Source organism: Battus philenor, unplaced genomic scaffold (genome assembly GCF_028537555.1).
Source record: "Battus philenor isolate CCGP_79_NKW_IND1 unplaced genomic scaffold, ilBatPhil1.0.hap1 SCAF_28, whole genome shotgun sequence".
NCBI classification, from domain to species: Eukaryota; Metazoa; Arthropoda; class Insecta; order Lepidoptera; family Papilionidae; genus Battus; species Battus philenor.
Window position 1 is genome coordinate 389074 of NW_027181691.1, and position 25208 is coordinate 414281.

General features: G+C 32.8%; 4 protein-coding genes across 6 annotated transcripts in view; 1 reads left to right on the top strand and 3 right to left on the bottom strand.

Moving 5' to 3' along the window:
* cpx (complexin) overlaps window positions 1-25208 on the top strand; it is a 284362-nt gene that overhangs the window by 109030 nt on the left and 150124 nt on the right. For both annotated transcript variants that reach the window (XM_068769439.1, XM_068769440.1), the window contains exon 2: window positions 2441-2528. In XM_068769439.1, the coding sequence (XP_068625540.1) occupies window positions 2474-2528 (55 nt within the window). In that variant the 5' untranslated portion in view covers window positions 2441-2473. The remainder of the gene's footprint in view (window positions 1-2440; window positions 2529-25208) is intronic.
* On the bottom strand, window positions 8490-12581 carry LOC137926047 (uncharacterized). Its single transcript, XM_068769583.1, has 2 exons — window positions 12425-12581; window positions 8490-9183 (listed from the first exon to the last, which is right to left on the bottom strand). Exons 1-2 carry the CDS (start codon window positions 12542-12544, stop codon window positions 8881-8883), a joined length of 423 nt encoding a protein of 140 aa, XP_068625684.1. The 5' UTR covers window positions 12545-12581; the 3' UTR covers window positions 8490-8880.
* On the bottom strand, window positions 13966-17811 carry LOC137926043 (uncharacterized). Of its 2 annotated transcripts, none has more exons than XM_068769577.1 (3): window positions 17679-17811; window positions 16030-16216; window positions 13966-14922 (listed from the first exon to the last, which is right to left on the bottom strand). In XM_068769577.1, exons 2-3 carry the CDS (start codon window positions 16207-16209, stop codon window positions 14116-14118), a joined length of 987 nt encoding a protein of 328 aa, XP_068625678.1. In that variant the 5' UTR covers window positions 16210-16216; window positions 17679-17811; the 3' UTR covers window positions 13966-14115. The 2 variants fall into 2 exon arrangements, with proteins under 2 accessions (XP_068625678.1, XP_068625680.1); XM_068769579.1 differs by lacking the exon at window positions 17679-17811 and adding an exon at window positions 17268-17299.
* Window positions 19581-25112, bottom strand: LOC137925973 (uncharacterized). The gene is made up of 2 exons (XM_068769479.1): window positions 25028-25112; window positions 19581-22332 (listed from the first exon to the last, which is right to left on the bottom strand). The coding sequence occupies exons 1-2, from the start codon at window positions 25097-25099 to the stop codon at window positions 21496-21498; spliced, it is 909 nt and encodes a 302-aa protein (XP_068625580.1). The 5' UTR covers window positions 25100-25112; the 3' UTR covers window positions 19581-21495.

Below are 25208 nucleotides of genomic sequence, written 5' to 3' on the forward strand. Positions count from 1 at the left end.
ACAACGAAGGAACCTAATGGATCATAGATCTTTACTTACGAACGTTTATCTACTCATTTAAAAATAAAACAAGACTACATTGTCAATCATAATATATGTTTACGTTTCTTGTAATTTGTAGTTTCTTGAACTGATTTTTACCAAATTTAATATGCGTATTCAGTAGGTCTGAGAATCGGCTACTATCTATTTTCTATACCCCTAAGTGATAAAGGTTGTTCACACTTAAAATTTTTTTTTTATTTTTTTTACGAAATATTTTGTTTTTATTTTTTTATGATACAGCATACAAGAATACATACAACCATAACCATTTTCACCCCTCTACGATCAACCCTTATTTTTTTTTGTAAATTAAAATATCAATTTTTTTTTGCAAAACAACGTTTGCGGGATCAGCCAGTATTATAATAAAATTGTAAGAAAACAATAAATCAGGAAAACAGTTTTGTTGATTTAAAACAGCGCCATCTTTTGGTATTAGAGAATATTATCTCAGTCTTACCTTTGGAAATAGTTCCGTATTCTCCCGCTGCTACGTCGATTCTTAATAATCAATACGAGGGATACTATTTCGGATCTAAGCTCGGATTTTCATGTAATGCTCACATGTAATCTTTTATCTTTAGATACGCAATATAAAGTTTCAAAGTACTATTCAAAAGTTATGTGTTCATAAATCAGGGATCGTAGCGAGGAAAGTGTAAATATAAAAGGTTCGACGGGCCTGTAAATTTGTGGAGGCGCCATTTCGGAGGCTGGTTATCAATAAATTCGGTTTAACACAGCGCTAACACTTCACGCCTCGCGTACGTTCAGCTACACACAAACTTCTAAAACTTCCCACGTTTGGGTGTAACTCCAACAACCCTAAAAGCTAACTTACGACGTTAATATCCCTGTAATGTGTGGTGCTCCGAATTTATTAAATTATATAAATTTTGCCTGTTAAAGTTTGCTTCCATTTTTAACAAAGATTTCATCAGCTGTGTATTTCACAAACTTTCTATAACTGGTCGAGTTTGACTTCTGCCTAAACAAATATTTTTATATATATATATATTTATATATAATTGTGTATATTTAAAATCACAGGATATTTAATTCTAGTACGTCATTAGTGCTATTAGCTATAAACTGAGTTAAAGCCGTCAGCGTTCATCTTAAGTATAAAGATTATCAAATGATACGTTCAAATATACCACATAAACAAAAAATTAAACTTAGGTTAATTTTGTATCCACATACGGAATCAATATATATTTTTACGTTATTGTGTTTGTGTGAAAACATATACACAATTAAGCTTCTATGATTGTGTGTGTATATCAGTGTATAAATATTGCACAAAATTTGATTCGCCATATCATATATTTTCCTTTGAAGCCATTTTTGTTCTTATATTCTACATTTTTGTTGTTTTAATTGCACTTTAGTAAACAATAGATAGGGACAGATTATTGAGGTGGGCGTGAACTATTGTAAAAAAATGTTAGGATGCGTTTACAAATATTACTTTTTGTAAATGTTGCGCTAGTAACTGTTCAATATTTTTTCGTTATCTCATGGACTATTACTTTCTGTATTTCACACATATGAACATAATAAAAGTCTATGTTTTTCAATATTTAAGGTTCCTTTATGTGAACCAAACACATAATTTTCTTTATATGAATATCACATATACTTTATAATTTAAAAATTTTGACATTTGATTTAGAATTAAAATAATTTTAAGAATAAGAAGAAGAAAAAATACAATCATAATACAAGAGTAGTATAAAGTTAAATTTTTTTCTGATTTGATAATAAATAATAATTAACTCTACCCGTTTAATTTTACTTGACTTGAAGTTACGAGTATCTAAGTAAGACAACGTCGGTATTATTATGTTGAAATAATTAAAAATATTATTTTGGTAACTAATTCCAAATTTAAACGTCGACCACTTTATCTTCAGCGCGGGACATTCACTGCTGGTCAAAGAACTCACTTATAGATTTCCAATAAGGCCGATTTAAAGCGACCTACAGCCAGCGTTTATCCACGATTTTAACAAGGTCGACTGTTCAACTCCTGGGTGGACATCTTCCCCTTGCCCCTTCAAGGCTTCCACCTCGGATCCTTGAGGTATCCACGTGTATTGCTATTCCACTCTGTTGTCCTACGGCTCTCTTCAACGCTAATTCAATCTCGAAGAGAAGTCCTGAACAGAGAGGACTATTTTTCGTGGTTCACTGAGCTACTGTCTTGTTTATGAGGCTAGAAGTTGGAGACCATTCCTATGCTGAAGCTTACCACCAATACACATTGGTTGTAAACTTTCATATTTAGACACCGTCATTTTACCACTTCATCTGTCTCCATCTCTAATCTATCTTCTATTTCGTTTATTTATCATTGTACTCTGAACATAAATAGATATATTTCTCTTTTCAGGTTTAACTGTTGAAAGCAACAAACTAAAGCAAGATGGCGGCTTTCGTAGCGAAGCAAATGGTGGGCAACAAACTCAGCGCCGTTAAAGGTAAGCCTCATTTATTTTCTTTGACCAAAACGCTATTATTCATTTATACAGTAAACGACTAATATTTTTACAGAAACCACAATAATATTATTCTTCAATATGTTTCACGTAAATTGATACAATGGTTAAACATGTAATACTTACATTATTATGTACAGATATAGTGTGTACGTTTTAATTGAAATCATTTTAAATAATTGTAAATAGGTAGTATTATAAAGTGGTGTAAATTAAGCTCATTTGTCGGCAAAAAGCTATATGCTTTTATATCTATTTTCAATTATCCTATTACCCAATATAGTGATCATTCTGAAATATATTACATAACTTTTGGTAATATAAAGTCTGTAAGAACTAACGGTAAACTATAATTAATTTTAATATGTAGAAATATGAATTTTGAAAACACGAGAGAATATATGTTACTATAATATAATTGAATTATATGTTATTTCGATATGACACCACTTATTATCGAAAAAATGTATACTAAACAATTGACTGCAAATTGGCCATTCATTTATCCATTTAAAAGTCTTTATATATAAAGAAACACACTTCTTAATACAACTATACTCAAAGATATAATACTATATTTTATATAGTTAACTTTTCCTAGCGATATATATCGTATTTATCTAACAAATAAAAAATAAAAGAACTTTATCGAAGTTAATCGATTTTACCAGAAGTACCAGAAAAAATATACATGTTTTTATGTGTAATATTATTTTAATAACAAGTGCTACGGCTGCTATTGCCAGCAGGTTGGTATCGGCTACCGTTGCCACGAATTTCAGAAGTCTTAACATATTGTTACGTACTGTGGGTTCTGACTCGAAATGAAACACCACTGTTTCACAAGGAGTCCTTAATTCACAACTCAGAGGGACACCCTACTTTAACACAAAATATAATTTCGCATAGTCCAAACTTCGCTTCCAAATCCTTCAATAAATCACTGTCCAAATAACTTACCAAATCATCACTTTGTATCACTGATTGTAGATCTTAATCTTAATTCAAAAAACAACAAACAACTCTTTTGTGTTTTTTATTATTAATAACATATAATTATTTTTATTAAAACCTTTTTGCAAACACCCAGAAAGATCTGACAATGCTCCCTTCAATTTTCTTACATTTAATTTATAAAAGTTGCCTTAAAAACATTAAGGGCTAAACATCTTCTTACCAAATGAACGGTAATCAAAAGAGGTTTTATGTAGCCCTCGTTTGCACAATATAACTATTTTGCTTATAGTTACTTAATATATTAGGTACTTAAAAGGACCTTTGCTTAGAGATCGAATCACAACTTGAAAGATACGCAGAAGAATTAAATTCACCGACACAGCCGAAGCATTGTCGAGATGACGACGAGACAGTAGATGCGGTGTAAGTAGGTCCTCCATTAGGTAAACGGACAACATAGTCAAAGTCACAGGAAGTTGGACACGGGCGACGGAAGATCAGTCGCTGTGATGATCTTTGCGAGAAGCCTTTCCTTTCTTCAAGTCCCTTAGATCCTTAAAGGAAGACATACTCAATTTTATTATAAATAGTCGATAGCAGGAATCGATGTGTATACATATAAATAATTCACATAAACGTTTTACCGTCGTACGATACGAAAACATACCTTTTAATATCTCTATTAAAATATGGTGTACATCGCAAACGATAAATCCGCGGCGATCGTTCAAAGGTAATTGATAAAAATAAGCCGCTCAGCGGACAATGAACCCATAGCCCCGGGGAAATCAGACTCCAGTCCTCATTTCACATCTCGGCAAGATTACGGGCCGATGAGACAGCCAAGTAGAACCCACTCCTTGTTATTAAAAGCGCTCGCTCCTCTAAGTGAAGGCGATTTGTAATTACTGTAAAATATCGCAGCGTGGAAATATTCTCTCCTTATTAATGAGCCCATTGCGGCATTTACTTTACATTACATAGATAATAGCCTTCATCTTTATCATGTCGACATGTCGATAGACGCCTACTGTACTGTACATTATTGTCCGCCGGCCTAGCAGCCTGTTACTTTAAAGATTTGATTCATTACGAATCTAGGCTAACGAACAATCACGCAATATTCTTGACGCGAAATAACTAATGATTGATTTAGCGTAGACATAACTATTTTTATTTATTTTTATTAGGAATATCTTTTGCCAAAATACTCAACTCTCATTTATTTATTTACTTTATTGGAGATAAACAATAACAAAAGGCAGTAAGAAAGTACAAGCTTAGAAATATAAAATTAGTTACAGTTGTTACTTTATAACTATCTCACTGAGAACATATAATGAGAACAAATAAGAACATTACTAAACAGGGATCAAAGACTATGGTTTATATATTTATATTATGTTTGTTTATATATTTATATTATGGTTTAAACTGCATTGTATGTAATCAATAATTTCGAACGAAATTGTTTTTTAAAAGATACGAGAGAGCACGAGAATATATCAATATCACTAACATATGAATTGTGGAGGTCACACATTCTGTATATCGGTGGTGGTTATCTTGTATCTCGGTGGGTATAACAGGAATATGATGAATATTCCTACCCATTAAAATCTACTTGGTGGTTGACGGCACAGCAGAAGGATCCCGGTAGTTCCGATCTGAACTAAGCACAGATATTCTTGTGCTATTCTATAGCAATGGTTCAAGACAACATCGATTCATCTTCCGTCTTAGAATCGCCGAATTTTGAGAGTCCAGGTTCCTCTTCGGGATCTATTCTCGGTCGATCATATTTGGCTTTTTCCTTTTGGACTAGTAAGTCCAAAGATACCAGGGCTCTTTACGCTGATTCAACTACAGGAAGGAAAAGGTCTTAGAAGGAGAAATAAATAATAACAAAAATAAGTTAACGCGATTACCGCTTAGAAGTGTGATAGTAAAATAAAAAACGAACTGTGATACCTTGGCAAACCAAGTCCAAATCCCATATGTAGAGACAACGAGAGAACTCCGAAAACGGAGACCATAAAAAAATGTACTTGTCAATTGGCAAAAATTTCTTAAAAATAAATGAGTCAAATAAATATTCATTAATTTTTATCAACGTACTTCAAGAGAGCATAAAAATATAAATGAATACAAAGTTACTCCCGTCAATATTGCGAAGTGCTCGGGGAACTATTGGCCAAATTGCAAAAGATCACGTAGCTCCCTCTATTATTACAGGTGTTTTAAGCTTGGAGACACGATCTTTTGCTACCTTTATCTTTTATAACCTCGATGAAAAGTTTTTGAATTTGTTTCTTTTAATATTTATAATTCAAACGACCTGTCTGTCGTGTAGATGGGTCTTTGCCTATACAAGACTGACACTGTGACCACGTATCACCATAATTGTTAAAAATTGTTTAGTATGGTAGAAAATGCCTTTTGTGTTTGGCACTAATCGGTGTCACATAACTCTTGAAGATGCCCCGTGGAGGGGTGAAACACGTGTTGAGTAATTTGGCGGTGGCGGTTGTGATTCGCATTATTTGCCGCATACGCATTTATCAGCGGGCTGGCGGGCGGTGCATTTTATTGCACGACTACCACTGCATGTGCGGAAGTGGCTAAATATTGGTCCTTTTCTTACTTAGGATGGACTTCCGCGAGGTATCGCCTTATTCAATTAAATATTGAAAATGCCTTTGGCAATAAGTTCGCCGTTACATACATTGTATAAGATGCGTTTATATAAATAATTTTGGAATTAGGATGAGATACACTTTTATGTATACTTTGGTCAATTATTTATTTATTTGAATGTCCAATCTTGGTGCAAACAGCAGTCATTTGAGTCTAGTCGCTTCATGGAGCTTTTGCCGGAGCTATCTGAGAGTCCATCAGCCTCTCAATCTGGTGAAATAGTAGTCTATAGTGAACATAGCCTAGGCTACCTAGGAAGCCGTAGAGTTTCGATACCTTAAAAGAAGACAAGCTGGGCGCCCCCTGCGCTTGTCTCGAATATGCAAATGCCACTTGTAGGACAGTAGCGAAAGTCCAATCCTAAAAATTCTCGGAGAGTTGTCTTTTGATGCGCCGAAACCTCCCAATCTTTCAGGGCTTTAAGCTGTTAGTCGATCACCAAAAGATTCTCTAAGATAGTTTTTATTGGTTTTTCATCATCGTAAACTTAGTGATGTTGGGTTTGCTGACAACGCGCTTTATAAAATCACTACTAAGGCAAGTCCTGTCACATAAAAGATGATTGGTTATAAGTATGTTTTAATTAGATGGATGTTCAGCTTATTTGGTATCAATTAATGTATGATGCATTCTTTCCATAAATCAATGGCGTCATATATAAACTTCGGATTACTATATATTAAAATAATTTATTATCACTATCTATCCCCCTGCAGATTGTTGCCAGAACTTATTTGACTTGTCGCATTTCAGTAATAAAATTATTTAACATATTTCACAGTGACCTATATACAGGTCGATTTGAAATCGGAGTAAAAGCTGTAAGTTTTTAAACAGTTGGAAAATGAGCTAGCATTCACCCCTCAAGTCAATCACAATAATTTGCTTTTGGTTTTTAACCCTTTCACGACCACGGGGACGCCGGTGTCCCAAGCAAAAATCATGGATTATTTAAATATTTACGTAACCATTGTAAATTATTTTTTTGTTTTAATATTTCGGAAAGTACCTTTTTATTATTTTTTACTGGCAATATAGGATAACTAACACCGTTTGTTGTTTATCGTCATCGGAACGTTAGAGTTCTTTTGGCACGAATGATCTGCTGTTTGGAATAAATAATTGATATTGTAAAAGCGCTTCTCAAGTTTTTACAGTGTCAAATTATCATTACCTGGTAAGTAAATTGTTATTCTAAATATTCAGTAGTAATGTATTTATGTTGTATTCTGTCATAAATCGTTATAAAGATTATGGGACACTGATGTCCCTGTCGGCGTAAAGGGATACTTTTTACGGGATTTCTTAACTTTTGGCCTGGTGATATACCAAAATGCTATCATTTTCTTATTCATATTTTTCTCAGAATATGTTTCGTAAGAGACGTGGAGTTTTTGAACTTCGAAAAAATAAAATTCTTCAAATTTTTGTGGGTGACAATAGCGATGAGGAAGATGACCTAGTGCTTAATGACGAAGACCAAAGACGAAGTACAGGATGATGACCAAGGGGTATTTGATGTCGAGGTTGAAGAAACAACGACTCTTCAACGGCAAGAATCACCTGGACCTTCAACGTCTCAAAAAAACAATCCATCTAATCATCAACCAATCATCTAACAACAGGAATTGTTTTGCCGAGTATCACAAATAACTTGCCCTATTATATTTATATTATTCATAAACAAGTAAAAAAAAGTACACTAAGTAACAAATGTACATTATTTACAACAAAACAGACTTACCAACAAGTAAATCAAAATTTAAATGTTTAAGTAGAAAGTAACCCTTAGCGACCATTGGGACATATTTGTCCCATAAATTTCCAAAAAAAAATGTAAAACTTTTTTGATTTTTTAGTATAAATTATGTTTTTAGGATGCCTATTAATTCATTACATTTAGCTAAATTGATTAAATAAGGTACCGTAACCTTATGGTCCTGAAAGGGTTAACATCAAAAACAGCTTGTTGGTAAAAGTATAGAAGCATATTACAGTACGCGGCGATAAATACGGCACATCGACCTTTGGAAAGACAATCGGCTAAATTCGGCTCCGTAGAGCATTATCTCCGTCCCACACTACCTATGTGACGTTTTGTCAGTTGTTATATTTCGTGCGACAGAGATAACGCTTTACGAAGCAGATATTAGCCGGTTGTCTCTTTCCAAAGAACGATGTGCAATATTAATCGCCGAGTACTTTACCTTTCTGCCCCCGTTCAGGATAATATGACTTACCTCCTACAAGTTTTTCGGGTTTTTTAATAATAAATTCAAAGAATAAAAAAATATTGTATTTCATTATATTTAAAAGTTATTTAAATCAATAAAAATTAATTCACAATAATTATCCTAATTAATATCACATGACACATTCAGACGGACGAGAACTAAGATTAATTATATATTGATAAAGCTTCTACCGTAGGTGGGATTAACTTGAGATGCTATAGTAACATACAAATATGTAAAAATAAATTCGCTTGGAAGACAAACATATTACTATAGGCTTCTTATCGACTAAAGGAAGACAATATAACCGCCACAGTTATTTCATTCGAGTGGTAACTGTGAACTCGACTTTACAATTAAAAATCAATTAGTAGGGGCGTGATTAGGCCGGTGGACAAACAAGTGTTAGTAGACCCGGCCCAGTAGAGCGCCAAATGCGACTTACATCAATCCCCGCATTCCATGGAGTACTCCTTGTTGTGGAATAGACTTATCAGCATTCTCTTTCTCATTCCCTCTACCGGTTCCGCACTATAACTCTCCCCTTCGCACTCTTTCACGTATACTTTTGTAATTTTTTCTTCCGAATCTGGTATCAGCTTTCTTTTCCGAGCGCCTTTACCCCTGTCCGCTCGGTCCCGGGAGAAGGTACCTCTCTTGGGGCTGAAGTCGGAGATGGGAGAGTGGAACAGCTTCTTGATGACCGGCTGCAGGTTCTTCGGCTTGCGGATAGGAGACTCTGTATCCATCTGTGGAAGAGGAAAAAATACAATCAATATAGAAATAAAGATACGCTGAGTTTCGGTGATCAATTAGTAATGCCTCTATGAAAGTAAATACAGTGTTGACTGTGATCATTTCTGACGGCTGCTTTATCATCATTTTAACCGTAGGTTGTCCAGAGCAGTACGTGGGCCTCTTGCATCCACTTGCACATACGAAAATATGTGTACGTATAAAATTAAACGTAAAACATGTCTTTTGTTTTATTCATTTAAAAAATATTTTCGAACCGCAATTCAAATATCACACTAATTTCTTTATAAATTTTCATTACATTTTTTTAAATATAGCTATTTAACTTTGACAGAGTAACTGAATTTTAAACAAAAAAAGTCACATTTTTATATTTACGATTTTACGTCTTAATTAGTGGCAAATATATTTTTTTTTATAAAACCATTAGTATTTATTAACAATACGGAATAACATAAAACTATTAAAATTCAATACATAAGTTCATTAATACATTTAATACAACTTACAAGGCGAAAGCTAAAGGAACTAAGTCGTATTTTTTGTTAGATAAAACTTAACTAACATGTGTTTGGGACCCCTGTGAAAGAGAGGTAACAGAGGATACATATTTAGACCAGGCAGGTATGCCGTCCTGTCAACTTCGACGCATATTATTATGTTTATTAGTAAAGTTTATATTTTCTATTTGTACAATTCCTAAGCGTATGCAGATCTAAACTAATCTAGACTAAATGATCCTCCAATAACACTGAATAAATATTTTAATTGAATACTTACGTTTAATACATTTTTAATCATTGTATATTCTTGAATATGAGACGTGCCAACTCACCACCTATTTTTATGAAAATAGTTAAAGTAATATATACTAGAGCAACTATTATTTATCTTTTAACTGACTTTTCTTTCTGTTTCTTTATTATTTCTGAGGTAACTGCAATCTAAGTCAGTTTCATGTTTTTTTTATTACGAATATATATTATATACATATACTCTTTTCATACTATGGTTGTTTGTACGAAATTGCTTCGTTTGATAAGATCGCCCATTGTACGATTTTCTTTACTATTATACAACTATGCATATATTTTCTAGCATAAACAATAAAGAGTATTAAAATTTTAAAAATAATTACATTCCGTTACTACCTTCGCTTTCGTCTATCACTTTTTGTAACATTCATAGAGGAGTCCAATCCTAGTTTCGAAGGCTTTCTTTTGTCCGGCACAAGGTACCGTAACAACCATACTTATCTACCTGTTGCGCCAATACACATTCCGGAACCTGACTACCTGACCACACAAAGTCAGCTGTGAAGGTGTATATTTTTTTGTCATTGTCAATGTATCTCCATTAGCATTTATTTCTTCGATTTAAAGCAGTGCTTATGATAAACCTTTTATAGTATGCTCGAAGGCTTTACTAGGAATAAACCTTACACGAAAATGAAGTTTCTATATATTGTTAATTTATTAATGTCTTTATTTTTATCTCTACTAACAAACTAACTTTACAATAATATTGTACATATATATAACTTTATCTCAATTTACTGTTAAAAAGAATTGTATATAATAATATAAGGCAGTGACTCGCAGCTGAGAGAAAAAGAACTCGTTAGACATTACCGCATCTTAGTTGCTAATAATCTAATCGAACTTCAAAATGAATTCTTAAATACGTAGTTTCAATATTTATTTATTCACCCTTTTTACAACTATTACAACTGATAAAAATATTTTGCCCAAAATGTGGCGTCCCTGTCCCACACAAAGCAGGGGGAACGAGAGGCCACCCAAAAACGGGAGCCTTTGACTAAAAAAATATTACAATTGAATTATTATAAATTAATTCATGTGTAATAGTTTAATATAGAAAACAATAAGAGCAACTACTAATCTCAAAAACAATGTAGAAATTATCCATTACGTATTCAAAGTTTAAAAGTAGAAGTTCATTGAACTCGAGTGCACGCAATATAATCCTTTACACCGTAACTGCACGAACGCTCTTTGAATAAATGAACAAAGAGTTTAAAGCTGTGTTGATAGCAGCGCTTCCCAGAAGTTCGACAATTGATCCATACGCCCTCACTGTCATATCACGAAAATCATTATGTATTCCAAAACACAACTACCTATGGTTAACAAATTCATAACTTACCTTTTAAACAACAGCAAATAGTAATTAAATAAAATGATAAAAAAAAAACATCTGTCTCGACAGACTATTGTTAAAAATTATTGATAAGATCTTAAGCTCCTCTAACCAAAGACATCTGCAAATTTCATTTGGGCAGCAGTAAAATCTCAGATTAAAAAAAAAAAACGATGAATGAATCCAATCCAATGGTTGTCCGAAAGAATAAAAATTGCTAAAAGAACAAAGACCGGCATTTGTATCTTATTATCATGCCAATGACGTGATTTCTTAATATTCCATTTATGTATACAAAAGAGTAAATTAAGAAATCATTACATTTTGTAAGTTAAAATTCAAACAAAATAGATAGGTATAATATTTATTCAATCAACATGTTAGTATTAAATTTTAATTACACAAGTCACAATTATAATTTTTAATTATTATTTGATAAAGAGTACACAAAGGTCTAAATCATTCCCATGAGTTGAGTCTATTGTATACGCATTACAATAACATTAACTTGTACAAATTGCAGCAATCAAACTATTTAGCACTATTAATTAATTTACTTATCTAACTCTAGTTCAAAACCAATAATGGTGTTCAAAACGATATATTCAATTATATTATTTGCAAACAGTAAATCATAATCACGTACGAACATTTAAATATATTTGCATAATAGTTTTAGTACAGATAATAAATCAATAATTACGAAATGAATTATATATACAATATATATTAGATATCTTTGGCATTTATAGTTCTTGGCTACCGCAGAAATATCTTACAGCCTCTAAAGGTAGACTCCGGCTAGGGATATTTAGAACTGAAGGTAACATGCTAGGATATATTTGCTGGAGTTGACCAAAACATCTGCTATAAACACTAAAATATACATTTAACAAACAGAATTATATATTTAACTAAACCATACATATGTAAACAACACAAAGAATAATTTCTTACCTTAACAGTATGAATGAAGCAACATCAAATCATCCTTTAGCCCTGAACAGTAAGACCCTTTATCAAGGACACATCCAGAGGTCACGTTAAGATGCAAAGTAAGACATCAATACATACCATATCAGGATCTGGCAGCAAGTCGGAGGAGTTATTAAGGATGTTATTCCTTATGAGCAGGATGAGGTTAGTCCTGTCCACGGTGTTGACGGGCGTTGAATAAGCGCTCGCGGCGGCCATCTTGTCGCGCCGCTCCGTACGACGCGTGTGCGCGGACTGCGCTAGTCAGGAGACGACGCACTCACGAGTGATAGGGATGTGAACGTATCGAACAGTATTTACTTTATCGATAATTTGTTATTCGTTTAATATTGCAATCGATACTTAAATAAACAAATGTTTGTAAAACTAAATTAAATTTAGTATTTTCACAATTTATTTTTATATTAATGTTGTTTATTTCATCATAATTTTATTTATAATATTAATTAACCTTCTAAATTTAACATAGTTGATGTACAGTTTCATTTGATAATATTTATCTTCACAATATTGAAATCTATTTAGGGTTTCCTATTGTTACTACTAATCCTTAAAAAGTTTAAAACAAAAATAAATTATACTTTTTTTTTAAATACTATTTTAAAACACTATATAATGGAAGAAGATGAAGTTTTAACAGCTACGGTATACCATTACCACCAGCTATTTTTATGTCCCAATAATGTTAGAAAAAATAGTGATTTGCCAGTTTTTATATCTCAAAAACTTGAGTATTTTATTATTAGATGAATGTCATTTATTACATTTTATTTACCTATTCGGGTAGTCACAAATGTCCGATGTCTGTGATGTACCGTTCTAATTTATTTTTTGGGTAGTTCGTCGGAGCAAAAATTCATGGCGTGTTTTTATTATAATAATCATATTTTTTGCGCTGTTGACATCACTGACTAAAATTGTTTTTGTGATTAATATTTTTCCAACACTACACAGTTTCGGACAATATTTTCATGTTCAACTAACAGCATAGCATCGTCATGAGATATTTGGACATTCAGATATTTTGAGTTACATTTCTCTTTTAATACTAACAATTTATTTTTGCGAAGTGTTATGAAGCTGCAATCAAATAGAAGTTGATTGGCATTAAATACTTTGCAAAAGATGTTATTTGGCTACTGAAATTCAGAGTACTAGAAATTAAAATAAAATATCTTTTTTCATGTTTTATTACGTGTTTAATGTATTAATAATTATACAGTCAGCGTCATTTATTATTCACAGAAGTAAATTTAAGTAAGAATACTTACGTCAACTTTATATATTTACCACATTTTATGTTTTGGTAATACGTTATTTTTTTACAAATCTTATGAATATAACATCAGTATATGTCATATAAATGGTTTAGAAATCGTACCGTATAATTTTTTAAATTACAATAGTGAATTTAACTGAAAATCCCTTGTCATCGAAATCTTATTTACAATATTTTATGTTTCGGAAATATGTTATTTCTTTAGAAATCTTATAAATATTACATTACTATATGTCATATAAATTGTTTACGAAATCGTACCGTATAATTTTTTAATTACAATAGTGAATTTAACTGAAAATTCCTTATGTCATCGAACTCTTACTTACAATATTTTATGTTTTGGTTAGTTATTCATATAAAGAAAAAATACATTTCTTTCGTCAAAATATTGCACATCTTATTTTATTAGAGTCTTTTCTAATCGTCAGCAGGTTAGATAAATTTAAATCGTAATATAAATAATGTTAAATCGTCATTTCAAACCGCATTATAAGTTTCTCAAATTCACGCTATCTTCTCTCATGAAATTTGTATCTGAAAATTTTCGAACGCTTTCCTTCGGGACATCGGTGACGTCACACCGCAAGGTTTCAAACAAGTAATCATTATCACCCGGAGAGTATATTTTCGGTTGCAAAATTTCATCGATATTTTCATATTTGCTGAGGAAGTCCCTAGCTGGTGTTACGTTTGATATGTCGGACATGGCTGTTTTGCTTGTTTTATTTTTAGTCGCGAAGTTATCTAAGCTGTCTGAACGTAGCGAAGTGCCCTTCCTTAGAATCACGGGGTTGACCCGAGCGCCGCTTGCCAGCGCTGGTTGGCACGTGTTATCCAGGGTATCCTTGTTCTCCTGTGATTCTAAGGCAGTGGCATAACTCGCTACCAGCTGTATCTCAGTCTGAACCATCTTCCTTTTGATATACAGCGACACATTGCCGACTGTGTTCGGCAACCCGCATATCTCCGTATGCTCTTTAAACTCCCTCAGGAAGCCATCTAGCGTCTTCCCGGTTCTCTTACAATAGTCTCTTATCATCAAGCTGGCTTCTAGTATCTCTGTTTTGGAGGCTCCGTTAGCGTGGTCGAACGTTGTCAGCTCCTGGAGTTTCATGACACTGGTGTCGTCGGGTTTGGGTATAATTTTTCCGACGTTCTGCTGGAACAGCTGCGACTCGGAGTACAGTTTGGGGAAGTGGCGGATCAGATACGCGGAAGTGGGCGGCTGGTTGGCGAAGAGCTCGTATTCCATGAGACGGCTCGAGGCTCGATTTTCTTCCGACATCTGCTCCTCCTGGAGTTACAAAAATATTAAAATCAATCTGAAGTTACCAAGTTACTAAGATAAAGCCGCATCGCAAATGACTAATTTTTTACATATTTATTATGTCAAATTGACCAATGGTCCATTGGTCAATATTGACCAATGGTGGTAGTTGTAAACATATAAAATAATTAGATAGAGATAAGTGAAACAAAGAAACATAAACAATCTGCACCATCAAGCTAGTCATCTATTAGAATAATAGATAGCGCGCATAATAATGACATTAAAAAGATTCACTTAAAACAATGATGATATAGTAAATAGGAACTAAAAACTAAAAATCAGGAGTACAAGATATTTGCCGTTTTAGGGTAGACGTGTATGTCGATTATAAATTAAAATAAATAAGATAGGTAAATAAAATAATGACGTATTTTTCTCAAGTTAAAAAACACGCTCATAAACGATACAATGCAGAAGCATGATCTTAAAAACGTATTATGTCGACCGTTAAGACCCATAAGTTGTCGTGTAGTAACCACGGGCTGGTAGACGTGGTACGGGTAGGTCCATACTAGGTAGACCGAAGATATAGTCAAGACTGGAAGTCGCTGGATGCAGCGAAAGACCGGTCATCGATACAACCTTTGAAGGCAGTCTATTTTCAATAGTAGATGCTGAAATGATGATGGTGTTGAAACACGACAGAATTCCCAAGAAGATGTGCGGGTAGGTGAACGACAAGTGCCGAGAGGTGTTCATTCTGGGTAAAACTTTTGTCGATAACCTTGTGTAAGCAATGCCTTCCTATGAGAAGGCGCTGTATTCAGGCTACTTTCAAATAGTCTTACTAAAAGTCTATAAAAAAGGATTATATTTAGCAATGATAATGATATAAGATAAAATACTATAGGAAGAAAAAATAAAACGGAAAAAGGAATAGGCCTCTCTGTGGCCTGTCTGCCTGTCTTAAATCCAAATCAATGGTTTTTTAATTTCTAAATAATTTCTTATTTTAATTTTCTTTATCAATATTCAAATATACCTACTTGTAATTTAATCTTTGATGTGCTCCTTTCCATGTTATGTTGAACAACAGTAACTTCAAGAAGTAATAGTGTAAACGTGTCCTACCAAAGCCTCAAGGTGGTGATAGTAGTTGCAGACCTCCTGGAACTTGTTGGTCTGTCCGCAGTACATCCAAACGATGAAGGCGCGCCGCACCGTCACGTTGCTGTACGAGATGGTGACAGGTTCCAGCAGCCCGTGGTACTTGTCCTCGATCACGTCCAGGACAGACGACTCTTCATTCATTGTGTACCTAAAATTTATAATGTACATTACACCCTATCCAAAAATCAAAGATTTTACAAAACATAAATAACTTAATGATGGTATAGTAAAAAAAAGCGTTTTTAAAATTCGTATTACAACAAATCAAAATTAATCATTGCAATCCCTGCAAATTTTTTATTGCCAGAAGATATTAGCCCATCTTCCGCGAATGAAATATATTTCAGTGATCAATTTACACATGGTGATTAGGAACAGGTGTAAAAACTTTCAAGTTACAGATGTAGCACGGAAGACACTTAGCTGTAACCTCGTTTATGCAACTAAGCTAGAGAACTCCCTAGAAATCCTCGGCTAATATTACTTTAAGTTGCAAAATTCAAAGATCGCTTAGACGGGTATTAAGTAATCTGCGCAAAGGATCCTAACTTAGCTGGCTTGTGCTGTCATTTACCAACAATATCATTCTAGCTGTGAAACGTCCACACCTGGACAAAAACCTAACCATAGAATTTCAATAAGGCTGTTTGGAAGCGGCATTAATTGTCTATCGACGAACTAAAAGATTTCATCTACTTGTGGGGAGACGTGATATGGTGAAATAAATTTTGTGATACCCCAAGAATCATTATAGCTATCAACCCTAACTCGATAAATTCAATCGCGGTATTGGTTAATACTTAACAAAGATGGCCATGGATCCTTAAAGTTCTGCATTAGAAACTACGAATTGGTAAGCGCAGCATAGTTGTTCACCCACAAGATGAAGAGAATTTGTAAAAGATTGTCAAAATCGCTAGACGTATGCCTTTTAGTAAATAAAGGTGGTCAATATAGATTGTATAACGAAAAACTTGCAGTGCAATAAATCAATATATATATGCAAACATACCAGCCGATAGAAGCCTACTGTATATCAAAGGCCTCCTTCAAAGATCACCGCGGTGATGAAATTGACGTTCGTATATATAGTGTTATAGCATGCGTATTAATTTCTTTGTCTGTTATTTTTCGGACTACCGCTTTATCAGTTATATACACAGAATGATTGATTATAGATATAAAAGCAGTATTTATACCTCTTTTCCAGTCTAAATCTTTAAAGATTTTTCACTTATATCCAAACATTTCTTATGATCACTATGAACTATGTTTCGTTTATTTTTTTCTTTTTGCATATTCTTCTTTTCAGTCGATATATGCCCACTACAAGTTAGCGCTGCCAACAAACAGCTACTTCGCGCGACTTTAAATATGTCGGTGGTGAGGTAGATGATCTACCCACGCTTTTTCCTGCTCATTGATCTCAATATTACGTAGAGATAATTTCATTTACATGCCATATTTCCCGAATGGCTTATAACACTTTGTTAGAAATACATTCATAATCCTTTAAACGACACGATAACATTATTTCAGAAGTACAAATGGAAGTAAAATTTTCGAAAATCATTTCCCGTTTCGTGCGCACTAATTAATAATCCACTTACCGATTGTCGATACTGAAGCCCAGAGCAATGACACTGTCCGGCCGCAATGATGTTTATCATTAACGGCGGCGAGGCGTGATGGTGACGATTTTGTAATTGCAATTGCGGCGCGTGTTCGATCGCCCCGCCGCCTAACTGCCGTTCTTCATATAATTCTCAACTACCTCCTATTTACATTATTAATTTGCTTTACCTACCTTATTTTATTATCTCTATAATCTATGGTTGAACAAATTAAATGTAATGATAATTTTTTTTTTACTTCGCTTATAGCAAAAACGGTGTAAAGTTTTTTGTGTTGTATCGAAAATAAAATAATGCATGTCATATAACTTTTTTTTATGACCGAACTGTCCTTGCTACCCATTTGGGTAATGTCATATGACATTTAAAGATTCCGTGGGCGTAAGGTGGGATTTAAAGTAGTGAAGTTAGATGACTTCATCTGATTAGAAGGTTGCCGAACTCTTTCACATTCGCACTCGCTTTGGTGGACATTCCATGGAATTACAAAGCGCTTTATATATATATATATATGTATATAGATGACTGATTAAAGTACAATCCTTCAGGTTCACATTTTTCAGATTGGCAGAATGATTTTTGTTGACAACTAAGAGAGAATTTGAGAGCTTTTACAATGATTACCAATCAACCTGTATAATACACGTATTTATAAAATTAAGTACTCATTTTAATGATATATATATTGTAAGGACTGTAAGAATCGAATCAAAAATGAGGAGATCCGCAAAGGAACCAAAACAAATTACAACTTCAAAATCGGATAAAAGGACTCTTAGCTTAGTGTTTTAATATGTACGTACATCGGATTTCAAACCTTTTATCACGTGATGACTGTTCACATTATTTTTACTTCATTAATAACTTCATCTAATGGTAGTTATGAAGAAATTGATGTTAGAGACAAGACCTTTATTGATACTTCTATCACCTATTTCATATGATTTATTTTAGTACACCGTGTCTTAATTTATGTGGAGAAAATTTATAAAGTGTCTATTATTCTTAAAAGAGTTGTAACTTCTATTCAAGTACTATTGTTATCAATACAAAAGTGTTTAATTACTTAAAATTAATTTTTATTATAATCTTTATCACCTTTTTTTAAAGATAAGACTTGTAGACTTGGTGTCCCATCATTGCACTAGATGGCGTTAGAGCAAGTGTACCAAATTACCAAAATATCTTACTAGAGTGGAATTTACAACTTTATGAATAGTCAAATATTATTAACCTTTTAAAAACAAGAGTTAAGTCAGTGAGCAAATGACTTGCTCTCGGAATTCTGATCCGTTAAGAGCCGCTTAGAAAATCAACAGTTTTTTTAAGTGATTTTTAATATTTGTTACAGTTGGCCCATAAGTTGTGGCTATATGTGAACATATCTTATTTAGATGTAGATATATAGATTTACTCCATTATTTATTAACAGCTTATATATATACATATACATTATTATTGTCGAAGAAATGACATTTGGTATCATTTGTAAAAATTAAGATACTTTTACATTATGACATTACTTTTGCGCCACATTTCACAAATTCTACACTTCCCGATCAACTAAAAACTCATAAATGGTAAAATAAGATTTTTTAAATAAGATACTTTAAATTTATGTTTATGAAAAGGAAGATCAAAAATCTTTTGGTGAACTGCTATAAATGCGTACGATCAAACATAGGTAGGATTTAATTTTATGTAATTGAAACTTAGATACTGCATGGTTTTTATTTATTTTATTATATCTCAATTTACATAATTATATATGTATTTAAATTTGGTGTTTATATAACATGTTGTTGAAACACTAGTATTTATTATTTCCAGAGGGTTTGCTGATCCAATGTAAATGAAGTCATAAATCAAACAAGTACATATTCAATTGTAAATTATTATTTTATCATTATGGATTACATTATTCTCAATTACGCACAGATTTATAAACAAAAAGTGAATTAATAAAACATGATTAAACAAACATTGTTGTTATAAAAAATAACATTTCGATATCAGTTAATCTTATTTGGCGGTGCTGCCTGAAAGAGGCTTTATAAGTTCGCGCGGCGGATCGAATTGTTAGTGCCTTCAGCGTTTCATTCTACCTGAAATTTACGAGTAGGTTCTAAGCGCCATATCTAATGTTGGAGATGGAACTGACCAAGAGTCGTAAAAAACCCAAAGACCTTTATAAACAGTTCGTCATTTTTAGACAGAAATTAGTAAGTTGTTAGTGGTATCATTCCTCTCATCTCTTTGCTTTTCTAATATTATATATAAAAGTCAAATTGTAAGAAGTTGCTTTCCTTAGTCTTTTGGACTGCTTCAATACCGCGCGACACGACCGCCATCTAGTTTTATTAAACTACTTCTAATATTTTTTATTAATCGTTTTATATTTTTTAAATTTTTTTATTGCATTTTTCATCTTTATATCACACATATATATATAATATATCAATAGATATCAATTTAAGCCATTATTTAATGTTCAAAAAAAATTTTGTCCTTTGAAATTCATCCCTTATAGCAATTATTATCTCCCTGCTGAGTTTTTTTTCCCTCCACCGAAGAGGACAAGTTTCTTAGTTATCCTTAACAAAATTATGCATGGAATATAAGCAACTAGTGCGTTATTACAGACACGTAATAAATCTAAGACAATTGCCCGACTTGCTGTAGGCTCAATATATTGTAAGATCTTGTACTTCCTGTTGCAACTCTTCTAGAACTTTGGTCCTGTCTATAAAATTTATCACTACGTGTTTACATAGAACGATAAGATTATTTCAATATGTAACATGACCGGAAACCATTATTGAGAAAATACAATTTGTGAACATAAAATAAACCTAAAGTAACTCTTTCCGAAACTTTAGCTTATCGATAATGTACACTCAAAATAATTTTTGTATGACGAATAACAATCGTTTTAAAGAAGACTTGTAAAAAATTAACATGAGTTGGAAAAAACTGTTTTCGAATATAATATAAACAACTTTATATGCGGTGAGACCCTATTATAGTTTTACATAGGAAACATCACAAAATCTTAGTAAATAACTAGGAATTCCTAAAACGACAATTTCTTTTTGTAAATTATTTTAACTGTTACTCGGTGATACGATTTTGCAATGACTGACATGTCACTGAATGCTTGTATCTCGGTACATGTTTTCTACTATTAGACTTAAATTTTGTACCATGCAAAAAGAATCTTCAAAAACGATTCGAGTGTAACTTAAAAACAAAACAGATCCAAATACGACGTATTTCTAAGAGCGAACGGGACAGAACTTCGATATTGCCATATTACTAGAGACAAAGTTTACAAACACCTATATATCATATCGATTCAAAAAACATCTAAACACTAGTCTAAACTAAATTTCCACAACAATTGATTCGAAAGGTTAATCCCTATAGGCGAGTTTAAGTCAATATGCCTTCATTTATCATCACTTTGATAACCTCATGTTGTTCGGATTTCTGGTTTTGTAATGTTTGGATGAAGTAGTTGACTTTGGACTGGATGCAAAAACATTTACTGTCTTCAGATTTTATAATGGCAGCTTTAATTAATGACATGGTCCTTTAGCTTTGAGAACTTCGGGAAATTTTTCTAACAAATAGGTTAAAGGGAGTTAAAAGAAATCTCTAGGTTTCTTCAATTGTAATAAAAAGTGTTTGACCTATCGTTGTTCCTCCCGTTCGTGCCGTTGCAATAAAAATTTCGAAAGTATCAATAGAAGAGTGAAGAGTTGCAACGAAGTTAAGAATCATACCGTTGTAATTAAAAATGGGTGTAATAGGAAGATTTCTTCGGAGTTGTCTTGAAAGCGTACGCGAGTTGGCTCAATACAAACGGCGTGTTATTTTGCGCTGTTGGCATTGTGGATTTTCTAAAGTTGCGGAAAAACGCATCCACCGCATTCCTACCGACATTTGCATCTAAAGAGGGTTTCCCACCGAACCAGCCAATATAAGAACTATTTCCATGGTCTACAATACAATTGGTACAGTTCAGATCCGTGGCAGTTCTAGAGCCAGCCGGAATCAAATCAGATTTATTACCAGAGATATTGAAGGTATTGTTTTGTCGGAAAGAAAGTTCATCAAGTTTAATGTCATCCCAATGGAAAGTAGGCTTTTTTGGTTTCATATCGTGTAGGATTTTCAACACCTTCATTTCCATGGAGTAATTAGCGGCTGTCGAAGTCGAAGGCTTGTGATCGGTCCAAACTGAATTGTAAGAGACCCAAGAGAACGCCCCATCGCGGGTATCGGTTCTCTTCACCTCCGGCAGATTTGGCTGGGCGCTGGGTGTGGATGCCCGTACCCAGGATTCTACATCTTTATCGAGATCCTCTTCACGCTTGGAGCGTTTTGTAGGAGTAGTTTCCCATATAGGTTTTGGTAATGTTTTAGCTGATGGTGCTAGGGTGGAGAAGTCGATGCTGGCTGAGTTGGTGCTGGTTAGGCTGGAGCCACCGCTCGTCGAAGGTTCGTCGGGTGTCGGGGTGGGCTCCTCGCAGCAGCACTTGAGGCGATTACAGACATTGCAGTCCTTTTGCACGACCTCGTCTATCATGCTGACGAGTTCCCGTCGCATCAACTGCAGATTTAGCTCCTGAAATGAATAAATTTGTAAATTATTATTTAGCATATTTTAAAATTTACTTAAATGCGAACATAATGTTGAAGGCTTTCTCTGGCCGTTATCCCTCTGGGAGGTGCAGAGATAAATTAATTACAAATATAAGATCAAAATCGTGTATCATAAATATACATGTAAAATAATTTCAAGAATTAAGTATAAAGAAAAAAAACTAAATATAAAGATATGAACCAATAAATTAAAAATACTCATATCAATAGATACATAAATAGTTAATTACAGTTCAAGGCATTCGTTTGAATCTTTTAATATTCTTTACAAAGACTACGGGCATTACCATCTATCGGCAAGGAATAGAAAATGAAAACCCCTTTTCTAATCTTTTTTTCTAATCCAACAGATGTCGCTACGTAGGAAATTTCATTATTCAATACTTCTGATCCATGTTATAAACAGCTATTCTCCTTTTTCACAAAAAAAATTCCTTTACGTTTTAGTATTAATCAATCATCATAGAAATCTGGCTAGAATAGGTAGCTTTTATTTTCTTAACACAACCACCTTACTACGACTTATCATGATTTTGACTCCACGTTATTTATTTCTACAATTTGTATGTCCTCTGGTTCATTTTCTGTTACTATTCATAGCTTTATGTCTGCTATATACTGTATACTATGGATTAAATGTATGGATCATTTGCAAGCAAAAAACTTTTTCACCTGCTTCCAATCTTTAGCAAAAAAAAAAAACATTTTGTAATGGTTTTTTTACTACTGGAATGCAACATCTTCAGGAACAGATAAGAATTAAAATTACCATTCAATAATTAGAATCTGAACACCTTTTTTTACTTTATTATCTTTTCGTTAATTATTATTATTTATATTATATATTTTTGTTTTAGATGTTAGATACGATAGTTTACAGTAACTGAACAATGCAGCTATTCAAAGTCTTCACACCTTTAACCAATCACCCTGTATAGTTTGTGCTTTATCATTGCAATTTTAGAATAATAACAATGTTTACTCCCAATATTCGAATTACGTTGGGGGTGTGGAAATAAATATCTAGCTGTCAATCATTTCGCAAATAAGTACTGCACTAATAAATATTTGAGTTTATATAATTATTTATTTGTAAAAATATGAATTAAAGGAATACAGAGTGAAGAACTTTAATATTTAATTATAATTTACAATTTCCCATGTCACTCTTTTTTTAACCTTTACTTAGATACTACTTTATTTACATGTATTTATATATATATATACATATATAGGTAGATAGATATATATAAATATTCACATATAAATGGTAAAAGAGCACTTTCATGGCCACTAAAACAGGATATTGTGTCGAATTATTATTAATATTTATATAATGCCTTTTCCACGTAAATATGTACTACATATATGTATATGATTGTATAATATATAGAGCATGTAATGGATTATGACAATGGTGTAGAAATTTTACTAAACAAATTAATAATGAAACATTGGAAACAGTATAGCATAAAACATTATAACAGCTTGTCATATTGGATATCTCATTTTCGCGCCAAAATCATGTTGACACATGTTTTTAACAGTTTTTTGAATGCACAATATTATAATTATTGGTTTTGTTTAGATAGATTTTAACAATTAAATGAAAGATCTTTTTAAAAATGGAGGTAGTTTTCCTTCAATGTACTGTGATCACCATTTTTTATTTTAATTTAAAACTAATGTATATCTCTTGACAGCAGTAGTTTGTATTTAAGCTATATAGTGTCAGCTATTTTTTCTGTTATCAGACTATTTAACGTTAGTATGTTATTTTGAAAGTAATTAATGTTTTTTTTAATAACATACTGGTTTTAATACTCAACAAAAATTTTGATTTGAAAAAAATGATTTTTATAGAACATTTAAACTACCCTACAAATTAAAATTTGCTTTAAAATAAACGTTAATTTTGTTGATAATTATATAACGTGTTACATATAAATGTATATATTAAATTCACAAAAATATTGTTAATTTAATTCCAATTGTAAATGAATAATTGTAATTTTTTTTCGTCTATACTTTTTTAATTAAAATTAAGAACAAAGTTTAAGATCACAATTGTAAGACGGTATTTTTTTCGGCACAGTTCTTTAGGGTTCATTTAGACTAAACCTAGTTTTTGTTACTAAGTGGGATCTTCTCAGAGTATCTATCTCGTTTGTAATATACGTATTTAAGTAGTAATTTCATTTTTTGACCTGGTTGACTCTGCCAAAGTGGGATACCAATATTCCGCGGGTGCCTAATTTAAGACCTATTTTATGCTAGCGAAACTCGCGGGCCGGACATTTCCTGAAGCCATCAGGTGTAAGGATTATTAAGACTATGCATAAGCTGTCGCTCCTTTAGCTTCTAGTAATACCTTTACTGCAATTTGGAACATTACTTCAAGGAAGTCTTGGAAATAATCGTGTGATTAAAATGGAGCTACAATAATTTTTGATTGTGCGCTGATGGAAAAAATTTGACAATAAGAGGTTCTTCATATGTCATAAATTGTAAAATAGATGTTTCACTATCACTTTTCTTTATGTAAAGTTAATTATAAATATTTTCACCTTAAGTAAGACAACTTGTACGTATATACGGCATATCGTACTGTCTCTTTAATCGGTATATCTAATTAATATAATGTAGTAAGTACTTACGAGTTCGAAGCCGCTGTCGTTGAAGTTGAAGTCGTCTGCCCTCCTCATCATTTCCTCCATCGACATCTTCATCCCGAAAGAGTTTAGAAATAAAGATCTTCGAGGTGTAGAAATCACGGACGGTCACGCCAGGGGCTGGTCTTTTGCGGGAGATGTGAATTACCTCTCCCGCTGCCCACGC